Source organism: Gossypium hirsutum, chromosome A13, assembly GCF_007990345.1.
Source record: "Gossypium hirsutum isolate 1008001.06 chromosome A13, Gossypium_hirsutum_v2.1, whole genome shotgun sequence".
NCBI classification, from domain to species: Eukaryota; Viridiplantae; Streptophyta; class Magnoliopsida; order Malvales; family Malvaceae; genus Gossypium; species Gossypium hirsutum.
Genome location: NC_053436.1, coordinates 5,714,890 through 5,719,651, shown reverse-complemented (window position 1 = coordinate 5,719,651; position 4,762 = coordinate 5,714,890). Strand labels below are relative to the sequence as shown.

The following is a 4,762-nucleotide window of genomic DNA, read 5'->3' as shown; positions in this document are numbered from 1 at the left end:
AATTAGGGTTGTCATGGTAAATATGAAAATTAATATTATAAGATTTGATTTTTTAATATTAGGGAATCAAGTAAATCCTTTATGAATCTCAATCGTAAATTCACTTTAATCTCGACCATCGCTGTAAAATAAATTGTATCGTTGGATTATAGAGGCATTCCCCCTCATTTATAAGTATCCCATAGATCTTATCGTATTCATTAAAAGTTAGTAAATATAATTTTAGAGCATTTACTCAAACAATTCCTGAGCGTTACTTTCTTGTGGTTTTTTTGTTCTCTCATCATTTCTTTATATTTAAGTTGCTTCCGCTATATTTTCATTGTCCTTGATAATTTCTATTATGAATTCTTAGTTTTCAAGAGATAGATTAATTTAGGCGGATTTGAAATAAATAAATAAATCATATAAGATTATATTGTATCAAAAAGAGGTTATTCGTAATTCTAAGCATTGTATCAAAAAAGTTTAAACAATTTAATTTAATTAATTTATAACTTTAATTAAATGAAATAATATTATACTTTTGACCCTCTAAAAGTTTAAGTATTCAATTTAAACCATTTTAGAATTTGGTTCCCTAAATTTACACAACTTACCTAATGCGTCCCTAACTCTTTAAACAGGGGAAACAGGCATTGAATCTCACTAAACTGTCAACCAGATTTGAGGCAGTAGGCCCTCAAAATTCATTGCCAGCCATAATATTTGATGAAAATTAATTTTTTTAGGTTTGTGGTAATTCCTCCTAATAATGTTTTTTTTTTTGTAAAGAGCAAAACGTAATCTTCCTAAAACTACTTTCATGGCATGTAATGTATATAGGATTATTATTTTTAGAAAACTGTTATTTATTTTTAAAAATTAATTTTTATTTTTAATAAAATTAAAGGACATTTGACAATTTTTAAATTTTAATATAATTTTTATTTTTGGAAAACTTTTTTTTATAATCTTGAATTCCTAAATGTTGTCTGGGAAGAAAAGCCAAAGACAGGATATTAAAGCAAAGAAACCTTACCTGTTACGTTCCATACATGAAAGAAACAGCCTTTGAATCATCCTACTCAACTTACACTTTTACCTTACATCAAAAGCTACTACAAAATTATATAATAATAAAAACTAAATTAATTTTAAAAAAAATAATAAAAACAAAGAGAATCTATCTATTTATATATGCCCATTTCATTGACTTCTTTCTGGGGACCAATGTGGCAAAGCTGGGCTAAAATGTGCAGATACCACCCTAGAATCCAGCAACTCCAAGATTGGGGTGAAATTAACACACCTTGGAACCTTGTATTGATTAATGGATGCTCCTCTTGATATTGCGTAATCCATTAACTCTTCAAACGTCCCGTTTTTCACCACTCGGATTTCTAGCGGTCCAATCGAGTTATCCGCCACTCGCCCTTGCCGGTATACTGAGTTCAGTGACTCTTCCATTGCTAAACAACATTGTTCTAGGGTATCATTGTCTGGGGAGTTGGTCGAGTCTTTCACCAACAATTCCCAGTATACTACGTAATGACCAGGGATTGTTTTTGTATCGGCGTGACTCGTGTACTCCACGACGCTGGCATTGTGCTCACGGAGGAGGTGAGAAGCATTCTCGACTGCTGTTTGCAGCTCAGCCTCGTCGGTTTTGTCCGAGTCGATGCTGAGCAACACGTTTTTCCTCCTGACGAAATGGAATTGCGGGGCCGAGTTGTGGAAACCGGTGACGCGAAGAATGTCGCCCACTCGGTACCTGCATAGCCCCGCATAGGTTGTGATCAGGAGCTCATATTCTTTCCCAACTTCCACATCCACGAGGTCGACGAGTTTAGGAGGCAATTCACGAGTGAAATCGAAACCAGTTGAGTCAAGATTAGGCTCGTGGGGAAAGAATTCGAAGTACGCCATGTTGGGCATGATGGTATAAGAAACTTCCGATGGTTTACACATGGGGTTAAGGTTCAAACCAAAGTAACATTCAGACGAAGCATACATGGTGCAAGCCAAAGGTAACCCACCACTGTAATAATCAAGGGTTGGAATATACTGCGCCATAGCTCCGGTTACAATGACGTCGAGATATTTCGTGTTAGGCCAAATTCTTACAATGATCCCCTCCCAATCATCCTTCGAACACTCATGGTGGACGAACTGGGCAAGCTCGGGGTTAGGTTTCAGGGTCTTAACAATGCATTCCCTCAATAAAGGGTCAGTGATTTTCAAGTTCAAGGAACCCGTTTCCATATCATGTGCGAGTTGTCTCCAGTTGAGCTGAAGAAACCTGATTGCACGGAGGAGTCCAGAAGCGAAGACCGCGCCGAGGCGAAGAACTTGGTGGCGGTCAAGGAGGCCACAGAGCATCTGGGTGTACATGCTCTGAAACGAGTCGGGGCAGAGGATGGCCTCGTTGGGGCTGGTGTAAACGTTGTAAGGATCGTAAGGGCGAGTCTTGAAATGGTCGCTCTTGTAGTAGCTGGTGAGGACAGGGCGAGCCAAGAGACCACCAGGGGTCCTTGTCTCCGATTTCACGAACAAGAAATATAGGCCCTTGCCTTTGTCCAAGCCTGCCACATAACTGTTCCATAGAAACCGCGTTCCATTAATTCAACTTCACAAACAATTAGTTGACTGTTTCAGTGCTATCAGTTTTTTACTTTTAATCCTCTACTATACTCAAATTAGTGATTTAATTCATGGAGTTCAATTTCACATAATATGATGATGGCTGTGCTTTTATGATAAGTAACAGTGTTAACTATTGTACTAAATAATAGTTTTTTTTTGTAAAAGACAAAAAAATCAAATTATGAGAAACTAAAAATGAATATTAAATCTTAAATTTAGCACAGCAAATGGACCAAAACCAAAATTTAACCTTTTTTTTCCCAAATACTTACAGATTCATCACTGGCATGAGCAAACTGTAAAGCAACTGACGGCGATCTAGCTCTTCTTTAATTGTAGGCATGAGTTTCCTCTCACCAGCTGATGTCCCGGAGCTGCACGATTTTCCAGGAAAATTTATCAGCATCAATATAGAAACATACATGGATCTCATTATTTGTAGTCTAATTCTAGTTTTAGTCCTCTTATTATGTTGAAATTTAGAATTTAAACCTTCTAATTGAATTTGTCATAATTTAGACCGTTTGTACAAATTGATAACATTATAGTTACTGTCTTTGAAGTATTCGGTTAAGATGTAAATTTGCTATTAATTGAATATGATGAACCGAATTTTCATTTGGTCCCGAAATTGAGACCAAATAAATAGTAAACGAATCCAGGTCATTGCTTTAATGATGGCAATTAAAGAAATAACAAAGTTTAACATAATAGAAGGGCTAAACCCGAAATTATACCTTTTCTTTAAGTACAGTTCATAATCATATATTATATATTATATACGAACCTGGTGAGGAATTCTGAGATGGGTTGGGCAGATAAAATAGCAGAGCGGTCGCCATTAGCAATACGATGGATTTCAGGCTGAAGGTCCTCGTAAGTAATGACCGGGAGCTTGGACTTGAAAGTTTCTCGGTCGGTTGCACCGTTGAGTTGGAACCGTGTGAGGTACTCAGTCTCTGCGTTTCGGGATAAGATTTCAGCGAGGACTCTCTGTTGAACGGACTCGGCATTTCGAGTCATTTCCTCGATGAACTGCAAAGCTTTCGCATCTTTCTCGCACGCTGGCGGACCTAGCGGAGACGAGAGAGGCGAATCGACGGCCATTTTTTTTTGAAGGGGAAATTTTATCGAACGATTGGAGAACAAGAATTAAAGCGCTCGTATTGTAGGAAAAAGAAAAAGAAGGGAGTTTTTTTGGTGTGGACTGTGATGTGAGCTTGGGGATGTTCGAGTCTTCGATGACGGTTTAAATAGGGGGAAGAGGCCGAGACTTTGGAAGTGAAAGTGCCACGTCATCTTGCTAGTCGATGTGGGCCCGACAAAAGGTGGGAGCTTGCAAGGTGGATGATGGCTCACGCACTTACACGGATAAGTTGCGCAAAAAAAAAATAGAAACAAACAAAAAGAAATAGCCTCCGTTACATTGTTGTCGTTGTGGTCTCCGTCAGAGTTCTACAAACCATATCGGACCGGTTCGGATGTATGAATCGGATTAATTTAATTAAATACTAAATGATATAATAATTTGGATAAAAAATTAAATTAGTTAAATTATTTGGAATCAATAAAAAAATTTGATAGGCAAATTAATTTATATATTATTTTATGTTTTTAATTATTTATTTCATTATTGTCGGGCTGACGTTCAAATTGAGTACACCGATAACAATAGTTTAATTAAGTTGACCATCATTTTTAAAACATTAATTGTAATAATTTGGAGGACGTAAGTCTGGACACACTTAAACTCGTCTTAACTTTCCATTTACGGATTTGAAGGGTTTGTAGGTAGTTTAAGAATTGTTTAAACAAATAAGATTAATATATATTTTGGTACCTCAGTTTGTCTTTAGTGTATAATTTGGTATTTTAGTTTACTTCAATGTTCAACTCAGTACTCAAATCAAACGGGACCATATGGACCAATGAATATTTGACACGTGTAATCCAATAAAAAAACATAAGTACTTAATTGGGATAAAAAAAACTCAAATACCCAATTGAACATTAAAGCTAAACTAAGATACTTGATTGAAAAAAAAAACTCAAGTACCAAACTAAACAAATGACTTAAGTATCAAGTAATACATTAACCTTGAAAAACACCAAATCAAAACGATAAACTTAAATATTA

The 4,762-nt window shown here is 36.2% G+C and overlaps 1 protein-coding gene across 1 annotated transcript; it reads right to left on the bottom strand.

The window, feature by feature from the left end:
• Nucleotides 1-1,001: 1,001 nt before the first annotated feature.
• Nucleotides 1,002-3,847, bottom strand: LOC107894308 (probable indole-3-acetic acid-amido synthetase GH3.1). The gene is made up of 3 exons (XM_016819593.2): nt 3,413-3,847; nt 2,898-2,999; nt 1,002-2,575 (listed from the first exon to the last, which is right to left on the bottom strand). The coding sequence occupies exons 1-3, from the start codon at nt 3,730-3,732 to the stop codon at nt 1,189-1,191; spliced, it is 1,809 nt and encodes a 602-aa protein (XP_016675082.2). The 5' UTR covers nt 3,733-3,847; the 3' UTR covers nt 1,002-1,188.
• Nucleotides 3,848-4,762: the final 915 nt, after the last annotated feature.

Excerpts from the sequence above, each read along its gene's own strand:
- LOC107894308 (XM_016819593.2), bottom strand. The coding sequence starts at position 3,732 with ATGGCCGTCGATTCGCCTCTCTCGTCTCCGCTAGGTCCGCCAGCGTGC. Across the intron at positions 3,000-3,412 it reads ATCTCAGAATTCCTCACCAG|CTCCGGGACATCAGCTGGTG; the intron begins GTTCGTATATAA and ends AAAATCGTGCAG. Across the intron at positions 2,576-2,897 it reads CTCATGCCAGTGATGAATCT|TTATGTGGCAGGCTTGGACA; the intron begins GTAAGTATTTGG and ends TCTATGGAACAG.